This window comes from Paramormyrops kingsleyae, chromosome 4, assembly GCF_048594095.1.
Source record: "Paramormyrops kingsleyae isolate MSU_618 chromosome 4, PKINGS_0.4, whole genome shotgun sequence".
Classification (NCBI taxonomy): domain Eukaryota; kingdom Metazoa; phylum Chordata; class Actinopteri; order Osteoglossiformes; family Mormyridae; genus Paramormyrops; species Paramormyrops kingsleyae.
The window spans coordinates 17,318,825-17,331,162 of NC_132800.1; the positions used below are offsets into that span (position 1 = coordinate 17,318,825).

At 41.9% G+C, this 12,338-nt stretch overlaps 1 protein-coding gene across 2 annotated transcripts; it reads left to right on the plus strand.

Annotated features, from left to right (window-relative positions):
- Positions 1 to 2,992: 2,992 nt before the first annotated feature.
- On the plus strand, positions 2,993 to 7,195 carry penkb (proenkephalin b). Of its 2 annotated transcripts, none has more exons than XM_023818197.2 (3): positions 2,993 to 3,175; positions 3,434 to 3,571; positions 5,939 to 7,195. In XM_023818197.2, exons 2-3 carry the CDS (start codon positions 3,437 to 3,439, stop codon positions 6,557 to 6,559), a joined length of 756 nt encoding a protein of 251 aa, XP_023673965.1. In that variant the 5' UTR covers positions 2,993 to 3,175; positions 3,434 to 3,436; the 3' UTR covers positions 6,560 to 7,195. The 2 variants fall into 2 exon arrangements, with proteins under 2 accessions (XP_023673965.1, XP_023673964.1); XM_023818196.2 differs by having other exon boundaries at positions 3,013 to 3,175; positions 3,415 to 3,571.
- The last annotated feature ends 5,143 nt before the right edge of the window (positions 7,196 to 12,338 follow it).

A 12,338-nucleotide genomic window follows, 5' to 3' on the forward strand; every position in this document is an offset into this window, starting at 1 on the left:
GTGTGTGTGCTGTCACGACTGTCACGACAAAGGACTCAGGGGGGGGGGGGGGGCAGGCACGGTGGAAAAACAAAAGGAGTTTATTGAACTTAAAGAACAAAGATTAGAAATAAACAGGTGACAGGGGATCAAAACAGGAGGACTGGTCACAAGCAAAAAGGTGGTACGACATCAATGACAATGACGAGACAAACGGGTACGACAGACAGGACACCGGACAAGACGGGGCACAGCAGGACAAACCCACAAAAAGTCAGAGGGACAGAACCACTGGACAGGTCAGACCTGGCCACACCGCGACTTCGGACCATGGAGCGGGACTTAGGGACTTGGTGCCCCCCTGGGTCCCACTCCAAGTCCTCCAGCTGGGCATTGCCCTGGGTCAGCCCAACCCGACCTGGTGATGACTGGGGCAGCGGCCGGTAGGAGATGAGAAGGCCACCTGGGCAATGACTGGAGACGAGGCGTCGACAAGAAATCAGGAGATTTGACTGGAGCTGATGGGACATCAGGAGACTGGGCTGGGGCTGATGGGACATCAGGAGACTGGGCTGGGGCTGATGGGACATCAGGAGACTGGGCTGGAGCTGATGGGACATCAGGAGACTGGGCTGGGGCTGATGGGACATCAGGAGACTGGGCGTCTCATTTTCGTCACGGAGGCGAGCCCAGTATGACCACCACACGCCAGGAAATTCCCTGAGATCCTACTCCTCCTCAGGCTCTTCAAAGTTGCTGTCATTCAGAGGGTCATTCAGCGGATTGTCCATGAACCACTGAGGCATGTGGCCCGGAGGCTCATGGTGAGGCTGGCGGCTCGGTGCAGGGGAAAGCGTGCAAGCGGAGGCACATAGCACAAGGGGGATTGCTGCTAGGCAGCTTGCGGAGTCCAGTCATTCTGTCACGATCGCCGGGACGAAGGACTGGGGGGGGGGCAGGCATGGTGGAGAAATAAAAGCAGTTTATTGAACTTAATGAACAAAGGTTAGAAATAAATGGGATCATGGGGGATTAAAACAGGAGGACTGGGCACAGGCAACAAGACTGTACGACGTCAATGACCAGAGAACATGACAAATAGGTACTTATGCTGCATTCCGTTTACCTCGGAGGTCAGATGTCGGGGCTGGGAATGACGTCACACCCGAATTAACCTCGTTCCAGTAAAGCAAGTCAGAAAGCCATTCAGCAAAACCAGGGACCTGTTTCAAAAAGCAACATTTCTTGCTTAGCTAAATAACATGGATTTAATTTACCTCAGTGTAAATGTCCTTTATCTTCATTCACTTTCATTTAGCCGATACTACCTTAAATCCGTCAAGTTATCCAGCTAAGCAAGAAGTTCTGCTTTCTGAAACAGATCCCAGTATCAGCCAGGTTAATTGTTAGCAGTATCAGTTGATAACAACACAATAAGCTGTACTTTTTGCATAAAAACACTGTAGCAACACATCTACAGATAGAGGTTGGACAGTACTGTGTGTACGACCAATTTAATGAGACACAAATAAGACAAGCAAGGGCTAATAAACAGTATATAACTACAGCTTTCACTTCTGTTGATAAAGGGCACAGCCATCTTGAATTCTGAGGTCAGGATTCCTCAGATTTTCCGAGAAGGAATTCCAACTTCAGGGGGTGTTCCAGTTGAAATTTCAGACTAGGATCTCGGAATTCCCAAGTTACGAGATCAAATGGAACGTGGCAATAAAAATCACAGACTAATGTGGGGCAACGGCCATCAGGTGCAGCCCACCAGGGCCACGTGAAGGAGGGACAGGAGGCCAGGCAGTCATGGCGGGCAGGACGCAACACTCACACAGGTCTGTCTCTCTTCACCAGGGCAGATTTTGAAAACCCCCAAGAAAATGTTAACAAAACAACGCTTAAAAAGATTCTGAAATAATTTCTATACAAAATAAGTACTTAAGAAAACTTTATTAACGGAGTTCTTGCTGCAAAACAAGTTTATTGAGATGAAGCTGATAATAAACTGTAATAAAATCCATTAAATGAAGGTCCGTACAAGAAATGCAGACATTGACTGTCACTGGTGGGGGGGGGGGGGGGGGTCATTCTGAATGCTAAAAGCAGAGTGAAGTATTTACCACCATCTTAATTTGCATAGGACAGACATTTTATATATAGACTATATTAAAAAAGAAAAAAAGAAAAAACAATAATCATTAGTGCTCTATTCACAGGCAAGCAAATCTCATTTAATTGAACTGTTTCATTATACATATTAACCATTCAAGAGGCTGAATCACTTCCGAAACAGTTTCAAAGTAAATTACAACACAAACATAAATATTTTTCATTCTAACCCCTGGCATTACGCTAGCCACACTACCAGGCACCGACCAGCTCACTCTAACATTATATTTCTACACGTAGCTACTTTAGGTTCATCTTGAATGAAATGAAAGTGTTTGCAGATATTGACGTCGTGATGTTATCTGCAGTCCAAGACCGAGTGTGACTGTCCCTTCGAACCCGCTCCGATTGTATTTCTAGATAAGTAGATGTTTAATAAGCATGTGTGTACAGTGCCTGTCAAAAGGTTTATTAAGAAAGAAATATTCAACATATGTACACCTTATGGAATAAAATTTTCTGTATCCTATTATGTAGTCTTTTCGATATTGCAAATGAACAAACAAATAAATTGCATGTCTGCTAGATTTTGGCGTGTTTCTGCCATGGAAATAAACGTCCAAGTAATCCCAGAAACATCACATCCACTCAAAACCATTAACGGAAAGTCACACTTTTTTAAGATCCCGAAATATAACGACGCAACGCGACCATATCTAAGTAACAGTCGATAAAGTGTAAAAGAAATAGTTTGCATCTCGTCATATATACACGTCTGGAAATGTTCCCAAGACAATGAGGAGACACCGACACCCTTTAGACCGGCATTACATTTAAGATGTATTTAGGCGCAGTGTCCCTCGAGCCCCCGGGGGACACGGCGCGGCTCACTGCTCGGTCCCCCGTAGTGTCACGCTGTCACATTTAGCGGTGATTGGACTCACCTGCGCCTCATTTCTCCGCCGCTCTTTTCCCTGGAGAGATTGGCTGGCGCCTGTATAAATATTTCGTGCGTAGCTCAAACCGCATCACTGCAGCTCGTAACTTCAGAGGGACTTTGCGCTGCTTCTGGAAACATGTGAGTATAGCGCCTTACGGTCCGAAGCCCATTTATTAACGGCGCATCTGCGACTTTAATGCATATACCTTTAAAATACGATACGATAAATTAACGGTCTTTTTAGATTCGGAATGTATCTGAATTAATCGTTTTATTGCTATTTGTTTCAAAATTTAACTAATGCCCGGAGTTGCTCCAGTTAACTGTGAATTTCATTAAAGTAGTTTTAAAACACTGATAAATGAAACTTTGGGCAGTGTGGTGACTGTCTTGCAGCCCATGGCGTTAGCGGGGTATTGCTGGAGGGCGCTTCTGGGTGCCTGTGTGCTGCTTATGGTGAGGGCGGATTGCGGCCAGGACTGCGTACGCTGCACTTACCACCTGAAGAGCCCGCACACGCAGATAGACGCCCTGGTAAGTACGATCATTTCCATTTTAATACAAAGTGCAAAATAAAATCGAACGGTATTAAATCACTGCATACATGCGTTGCATAGCACCTTGAAAGCAGCAACCGAATAAGTATTCGATAACTTGAGGGACACTTTCCGTTTCTGCCAAAGGCACGTTAACAAACATCCAAAACTGTAAATGTGTGTCGATGCTTCCATAGTTATTAGACATCAAATCCTGATTGTCCTGTGCAATATTATCATTTTGTTAGAGTATTATGAAGTATGTGGTGGTTGGTAAGCTATTGTAATACTCCGTAGTAGTGATTTAATGTAATATAGGGAAAAGAGAGACCTGAAAGCTTTTAGCACAGAAAGTGTATCAATGGTTTGCCTTTGGGTAGTGATGTTAAATCGCATGTTATTTCACGGTTGAAGTGTTTAGGTAATGGAGACTACCAATACCAATAAATACTGCCTGATCGGACTGAGTTGCATGAAGTATATAACAAGTTGCCAAGAACAAATTCACGGATTCATTAAAGAATAATGGTTGTAAATGTTGCTTTGTCCACGGTTAGTTCCTAGTGGTTGGCTTCGATGAATAAGTGTGGATCCCACGTACAGTTATAATTAAAGCGCTCAAACAGCAATATATCATTTATTTCCAGTGCACTAAAATTCAAAGAATATTAATCAAGTTATAAATGTTAATTGTATTAATGAGTTTGGTCAGCTCTGCCATCGCCGTAAATGCAGCACTACGGTGACATTCACAACAGTACTTTAATTTATGATGCATGTATTGAATACGTACAAATTCAAGCATAAATTATAAGTGCATACGGCATATTGTTGACCAATGTCGACTCATTTTAAAGCAGCGCATACATTTCTAGTGACATGGATCACATTTTGTCACTGTTATAATTTCACTTAAGCGCAAATGGTTTTTGTTGTATCGATTAAACCATTGGAGTTGTGTCGTTTTGTGAAATCTTCAAACCAGTGATATGACTTTTTATATTTATATAATCTTAATCAGATTTTTACTTATTAGAATAATTTAAGATTTTCTTTTTACTTGTGCAATTTCGTAGTTTAAACGCAGCCTTATTTCAACATCCGTGGCTGACGAGTTGCATTGTAAATAAAACGAGACTGAAAGGCAGTGGTTTGTAAATGGAATGTGCGGTTTCTAACGCTAGGTGGCAGTATAACGTCATGTTGGCTGCATCGATGAGACAATTATAATGATTAAAGATTGTTGAAGATATTGATTATATTACGGCAAATTGTGCTGTTTGGGAGGCACTCCAGTCTGTTCATTTAAAACTGCCTGGTTGTTGAGACGGTGCTCATTTTAATTTGTGTTCTGTGATGCAGATCTCTCGTTAGTTACGATTACGTAATTTGAGTAAGTGTCCGGCAATTTCCGACTACAGAAAAATAATAGACTACAGCCTTATTTATAACTACATATTGTTCATGCGTCTAATTACTCGAATTCGCACCACAGCAAAATCAGCAGTATCAATCTCCCACTTGGAGGCAATTTAGTTTTACAGCGTTTTAATGGATTAATAAATACTGTCGGCGTTAACTCCCTTCACATATTTGGTATTTTATGAAAATTTGCTATTTGGATGCCTAGAACAAATAGGCATCCTTTGTATGGGTTAATTTTTAAGTACGGACATTTGTAGATGTCGACTTGGCACGCTTGAGATTTATACGACGGATATTACGAAAAGGTATATGATTGTTTATCGACTCTTTCGCAATCGATAGTTGTGATGAAGATTATGAAATTTAGTAATTTGTTTTTCCTTAATCTGTGCTTTGTTTGTAATTTTAAGAAGTGTGTGGGTTGGGGGTCCCCCCGCCCCCTAGCCATGGGTTGGCTCCCCCTTCTCGGCTGTTTCCTGCCTTATACCCATAGCTTCAGGGACGGGCTCTAGACCCCTGCGACCCTGCATAGGACGAGCAGGTGTAGAAAACTAATGGATGTTATGTAGGTCTGTTTTTAAAAGCTAATATTGCACCTTGCCTCAAGTTGCATACATATTATCAAGTAGTTATGTATTTTCTTTTGTTTTTTCAGTATAATGTATTTGTTTAGCGTGTGTGTTTGAAATTTAAATCTGTGTGCTTTATTTACCCTGGCAGGGCTGGACTGGCCATTTGTACTGGGCATACTGGGCTGGCCATTTATACTAGGCATATTTCCAGAGAGCTGATGGATACATTTACTAGCAAAATTTACGTTGCGGGGACTCCCAAAGTCCACGGGCAATTTTTAGTTCCAGTTCAGCCCTGCCCACCTGGGATCAATAAACCATGTTGTATTCAAAATGGCTATCCCCCCCCCCCCTCCCCACTGCTACAGACGTGTACATTAGGATGCGAAGGGAAACTCCCTACAGAGAAGGCCTGGGATCTTTGCAAAGAGATCCTGCAAGGGGAGAAACCCAACGGCATCACGGAAGATGTGACGGACAATGAGGAGCAGAGTGACGCTGGACACCAGCTGGCCAAAAAGTACGGCGGCTTCATGAAGAGGTACGGCGGCTTCATGAAGAAGACTGCAGAGCTGTATGACGTGGAGCAGGAGGATCAGGACCACGGCCGGGAGATTCTGGGCAAGCGGTACGGCGGCTTCATGAAGAAAGACGGAGAGCCTGAAGTAGACACCGTCACCATACTGAAGGAGATCCTGGGCACCGGGGGAGATGATGAGCAGACGAGGGGCGATCAGGAGGGTGGGCTGGAGAAGCGGTACGGAGGGTTCATGAGGAGCATCAGGAGAAGCTCGGACCTGGAAGACGAGATCAAAGACCTGCAGAAACGATACGGTGGCTTCATGAGAAGGGTGGGAAGACCTGAATGGAAGGAAGATCAGAAAAGATATGGGGGCTTCCTCAAACGATACAGAGAAGAAGGTGAGGAGACCAACTCCGAGGACCTACCATACCCGGACAAGAGATACGGCGGATTTATGCTGTATTAGTGTGCAAACAAAAAGACTCTTATGAATCCTTATTGCTCTCATGTCTTGCTTGCAATGGCCATTTTATTTATTTTTTTAACTAGGATGTATGTATCTCCTCCATTTGCTATGAACACCAAATGTTTTAGCTGTTTATTTTCTGCAAGTTATCAGGAGCAGTTTTACTTTGTAATGACGAGGATGTGATGCATTGCGTGTCACATGCAATGAAAGATTTGAAGCCCTTTTCCTACAGTCAGAAAAAACTGAGAAAGACCTTTTCTATGCATTCTATTGCTTTAACACAAACAGGCACCCACAGCCAATCAGATAATTCTTTAAGGTATTTATTATATGACCATGTAATAAATACCTGTCACTAGAAAATGCTAGCCAAGTGTTGGGCGAATGCCTATCAAAACCATTGGAACACTCTCTCCTTTACGCTACCTATTGTATGGTTAAAGGTCATGTTTTAACATGACCGTTTAAATGTGTGACGTCTGTTGCTTTCTGTGGTTTCCGTTAATGTTCCTGCGTGTGTAGTTCCTGAGGCTTGAACTCTATTTTTTTAAAGCACTATTTTATAATTTAAATCGAAGCTGTCTTTCCAGTTGCTTAGTTGTACAGACGACAATAAATTTATCTGCAGAAGTCGATGTTTGTCTTGAATATGCTTGAGCTAGTTTTAATTTAAGAGCCAAACATCATTGTAATCATTGATCTTTTCAATGAATCAGAATAGTCATATTGCACAATAGACATTCCTTGAACTAATGTGGTTACTCTCAGCTGTAAATGTTATTTTATATGAATATAATGACACAAATATCAATCCATTATACATTTTATATAATTATGTACTTTTGTTATTTTCAATAATTACTTTTATGTGTGATCTTTAAGATGCACACAACGGTGGAAATTTCAAATGAACACCTCTATATATTTTGCAAAACAGACAGCAATTTGATTCATTGTATTAAGAAATTCTACTTAAGTATCTTTTAATTGTCACAATCCTCCCAGGAACTGGAGCAACATGTGAATTTATACACATTTTACTGTAGAGTGATATTTGACCTAATACTTCCCATAAGGGTCAGATGGCAGACAGTACTACTCTCTGTAGAAAGAGAGCATGATTGACAGCAAATCCTTCTGCCACTTTCAATTAATGTTATCATAATGCCAATGTTTCTGTCTCTGTAACCACTAGAATAATCTGAACTGAATTTTCCATAAAAGTAATTTCAAATAGTCATTAGCGACAAGTTGTTTTCTATAATTGGATGAATGCCAGAATCCTGAAATCCTTGACTGCTGGGTGAAGCTTGAACAAGCAGGGTTGATTGAGTTTAACTGTACATATTTGATTAACATTCAACATTTCAGAAGGCATTTGTAACATCTTCGCTTAATCTGAGCTCTGAATCATCATTCAGATTACTGTTAATGCACAGTAGTAATTCTGGTAGTAGTTGTAGTAGATGAAGTGAGATTAGTAGTAATAGTAATAGCAGTGATAATAGTAGGAATAGCAGTAACATGGTTATTAGTTGTAGTAACTATTAAAAATGGTGGTTATAGTAGTTGCAGTAGTAGTAACATGATTATTATTATTAGTAGTAATAAAAAGAGCAGTAGTGGTAGTCTAAGTAATGGTAGTAGTAGAAAAGAAACTTAGATTAGGGATTTTGAACAATAAAATGGTTCTTGTCTGATTGGACCTTGAAGCCGTGGTGTTACATTACAGAGAAAGCTATAATCTGGCAATTGAAATAACCCAAATCAGTAACACTGACCCACTGAAAACATTCATTCGTCACTGTTACAAAGATGTAGTGCACTCCATGCCATCGCCACATTCGCATTGGGGCCCCTCCCTGCAGTCTCTGCCGCGCTCCGGAGATGTGCTGTGTGAGTGGATCGATGCCAGCAAGGTGCCCCCTGTGCCGCACTGGCATCCAGCCCGGTGAGCCCCGTCATGTGCTTCCTGGGAGAGCATCCAGGGTCACCGTGAGCCCGGGCTGGAGGAGCAGTAATGCAAGACGGCTGGATAAATGGGGACGTCTATTATTGTTCAGGGTGATGCCTGATTAACCGCAGCAAAGCTTCCGCGCCGGATTCTGCTTCTGGAACTTTCCAAAGATCGCACTCCACCCCACCCTGGCTAGAATCCTGGCTTAAAAAGTTTAATTCAAGTCAGATCTAGTTTGGCAAAATACGAGAAATGCCGTTATTGTTAATTCATGCTTACAGTTGTTTTAATGTCATTTGGGGTCGTGGCAACAATTAAAACCAATTAAAGATCAAGGACAAACAGTTCTATATATTCTGTACCTTAAGTCTTAATGTTCTGCTCATTTTATTCTGGAAAAGCCTCACCAGTGGCAAAAAACGTACATATCTTACATAACAGGTTATATATCCATGTGATGTTAGGCATCAAAGCGAGTCACCTGACCCACATGCAGCTTTATTGCAATAATTTATATTTCAATGATAGAAGTATTTTAAATAAGACAGTTGATGGAAAAGGAACGCAGAGACGGTACAGCACATTCACCCCCAAGAGAAGCAGCTTCAAGTCAAGCAGAGTGAATTATATTAGCCAATAACGTCCTGGATCTCTAGACTAAGGAAGATTAGAACTGGTCATCAATGTAAGTGAATCTGAAAGAGAAGATAGACTCAAACAGTGATACGATTTGTAAACAAAGAGAGTACACAGCTTCTGCGAACCAGACAGAGAAATACAATACACAACACACTCAAGAGCATAACTTTGGATGGAACAGTATGATTATCTGGGGGGTCGTATTGGCCGGTTCTGTTTAATGGGGGTGTTACAATCTTCCCCCATCCCCCATAATTTATGCACACCCCCACACTCTTACAAATAAAAAACATAAAGCTTCATGATGAAACATCACACACACACACACACACACACACACACATACAGAGTTACAGAAACAAAAGGTCTCCCTGCAGGCATATTGGTAAATGTGGTTCCACTTTATAGTAAGGTTCCCTTTTGCCAGTTATATATGGTAGTATCTCATTAATAATAAAAACAACTGTGATACCTAGTTTATAATTGTCTATTAATGATTTACAAAGTGTTACAACCTAATTAATAGCCTGATTATAAACCATTCATCAACCCTTTATAATGGCAGCCTTATTGTAAAGCATTATTATAAATGCTAATGGAGGCCACACACATACACACGCAAACATACACAAACACAATCATGTACACATATTATGGAATATCTGACAGGGAAGACATTTGGCATTCTATCACAGTGCCATGCTTGAATTCACTGAGCTCTTCAGAATGACCCATTCCTTCACAAACCTTCGCAAACCAGACTGCATGGCTAGGTGCTTGATTTTATACATCTAAAGCAATGTGTCTGGATCAGTGGCCGTCTGACCCTGTCCCATGTGTTTTGCCCCACTTGGCCAGCAGGTGTCGCTGGCCATCCTGTTCCACCCTCTGACTTGTAGCCTCTTAGTCCCTAGTGTGTTCCCCTACTCCCCAGGCCGCCATGTGGCTTAACGGGCGGTCACTATCCATATTCTTTTTGTTGTGATGGGTCTTGCGCCTGTAACTTCTAGAATAGGCCCTGGACCCCTTGTCACCCTGAATAGGACAACCAGGTACAGAAAATGGATGGATGGATGGATGTGTTATTGGTCTATGACAGATGTTTGGAGCAATGCAAACCTGGTCAGTACAATAACAATGAATAATATGAATAATTTACATTTATTCAATTAGCAGATGCTTTTATCCAAAGCGATTTACAACAAGGGAACAGAAACCCAGCCTCCCATGTAGCAGGCGAGAACTCGCCCAATGAACCAGCAATGGGACTAATAATAATAATAATAGTATTTTTCTATGTGAATATTCATTCACCTTACTGGGACACCTCAGCTCAAAATGTTCCAAAACACAGTCACTTTGCATAATGAATGGAATGAGCTGTTGTGTGTAATAAAAACTATATAGCAATCTCTCCAGCCGCAAAGAGAGAAACAAACTATGCCTAAAGTTTGCATCTCGCTTATAAGACTTTTGAAGACCCAAAAGGATTTCAATAAATTTTAGTTAGTTCTTATTTTTCCTGTTTTGTTTTTGATCCGTTGCTTCCCTATTTTTTGCAGTTTCCCCTTTTGTGTCACGTTTCGTCAATAAAGTCGTCTGTTGTGAGCCACTCTGTCTCTCTTTTACCTGCTTCGTCATGCCCCATTATAACACAATAGGTCTGAACGAAACACCTGAATTCAATGATTAAGAGGTGTGTCCCAGTACTTTTGTCCATATAGTGTACTTAGCCAATAAAACATATTGTTATTAAGAAGGAACACCCACCTGCTTCCATTTCATTGTTCATGAACTAGTAGCAATGCAGGTTGTATAAAGACATTTAAACACATTAATTTGGTGGACGCTTATTAATCCAAAGCAATGAACACGTGAGGAGCAGAGAGTATGGTCAGCCAGTTCCTGAGGCAATTTGGGGTTAATTAAGGCCTATTAAGGGCTTTGCTCAAGGGCCCAACAGTGACATCACTCTGCCAAGCATGCAGTTCAAACCAGTGACCTCCTGACCACGGACACACAGCATTCTCACCGTCAGCACGCGTCTTCCCTTCCTGCCACCACAGTGCAGTCTCAGATAAATAACCCCCCCTGCATTTATACACTCCGGATCAGATTAGGAAATGTTGGCGAGCTCCACTGAGGAATTAACTTGGGACAGCGTCTGGCAAAAGATCCAGTGTTGCGACACGCCGACCAGCTATGATGATCGATGGGGGTCAGAGGTCACTAAGGCAGAGGATCTTCCACCATGGCCGGCCGCCACAGAAGAAGGGCTGTAAAACAGACACGGTGAGTCATGTGCCACGTGTGTGGGCTTTGCGGGGGCGGGGACTCCTGCTGACGGAAGGTAAGGACTATGTAGCTGCAGGGCAATGGGTGAAGAACTGATCCACTCCCGGGGAAACTCAGAATGTCCCGGGTTGCTGAGGAGATCACCTCCCTCCCATTATGGTCGCAAGTTGATTATGAATAATGGATGGCAATGAATCACTGACTATGCGTGTTAGAGTCATAAGTGAAGAGAAAAACACATGCAAATGGGGTTTGGTGAGGGTTGGTCTGTGTGGCTCAGTGGCTCAGCCATCTGTCTGTTATTGGTGCAGAAGGTTGCCAGTTCAAATCCCACGGCTGGCAGAGTGATGTCAGCATTGGGCCCCTGAACAAGGTCCTTAATCCTCAACTACTCCAATGATTGTCTGATCCTGCTTGGTAAAAAAATAAAAAAAATAGATTGTAACTCTAAATAAAAGCATCTGCTACATAAATAAAATGTAAAAACATAGCATCAACTCATAAATGAGGCCACCTATAACGTTTGACCCCATGGTAAATATATCACTGTACCTCATGAAGAACAAGGTGGGATGTGTGAAAAAAACTGTTTCCCTCCTGGAATGAACAAAGTATCATTTTCTGTTTGGAAAGAAAAGTACTTTAAATAGATTTTTAAGTGAATTGTTCGATTTATCCCATAATATTTTACATAGGGGATATTCAACTTTTTTTTTTTTACCTGCCAGATTTCTTTCCTTGCTGAGTTTATGATTAGGGAAAGCACATGCATATTTTGAAAATATTGAAATAGAAATTCTGAAAAGAAAAACAATCGATTTGACTCACAGGATAGGCTACATTGCAAGGAGAATGTGCGTCGGGACTCTTACATGAGCGAGTCGG